This window comes from Buceros rhinoceros, unplaced genomic scaffold, assembly GCF_000710305.1.
Source record: "Buceros rhinoceros silvestris isolate BGI_N320 unplaced genomic scaffold, ASM71030v1 scaffold29738, whole genome shotgun sequence".
NCBI classification, from domain to species: domain Eukaryota; kingdom Metazoa; phylum Chordata; class Aves; order Bucerotiformes; family Bucerotidae; genus Buceros; species Buceros rhinoceros.
The window spans coordinates 6,420-6,885 of NW_010426759.1; the positions used below are offsets into that span (position 1 = coordinate 6,420).

At 60.5% G+C, this 466-nt stretch overlaps 1 protein-coding gene across 1 annotated transcript in view; it reads right to left on the reverse strand.

Annotated features, from left to right (window-relative positions):
• IGHMBP2 (immunoglobulin mu binding protein 2) overlaps positions 1-466 on the reverse strand; it is a gene marked incomplete at both ends in the record, with an annotated part of 34,932 nt that overhangs the window by 3,695 nt on the left and 30,771 nt on the right. Inside the window, 1 exon segment of the mRNA XM_010141637.1 lies at positions 13-50. Within this exon segment, the coding sequence (XP_010139939.1) occupies positions 13-50 (38 nt within the window).

Sequence of the window (466 nt, forward strand, 5' to 3'; positions counted from 1 at the left end):
GTCCCCCCCCCCGTTTACCCGCCGCTCTTCGGCAAGAAAGCCCACCTCACCTGAGAGGATGAAACCAAGGGGCTGTCAGAGGGTGCAGGGCTGGCTCCAGGGCCAGAGTCAGCCCAAGTGAAGGAAGAGCTGCTGGGCTGAAGGGTGGGATCAGTGTTTACTGGGCTCTGGTCCCTGGCTCACATTGTTACCATCATCCTTCTGCCTGTTCCACCACCTGCAAACCCGAGCTAGGGTGCCCCACTTGGCTCCTGGGGTGGGGGGGAGGATGGAGGGCATATGGAGAGAAGAAATATTTTCCTGGGTGGCCCTTGACCAGGAAAGGGTCTGGAGCCTGGGAGCAAATGCAGCAGGGAGCAATGTGGGAGCATTGTGCCAGCAGAGGAGCCGCAGGTACAGGAGCACACCCACACCTAAACAACTGCCCCGGGCTCTCAATGGGCGCCACTCAGGCAAGCCTGCCGTT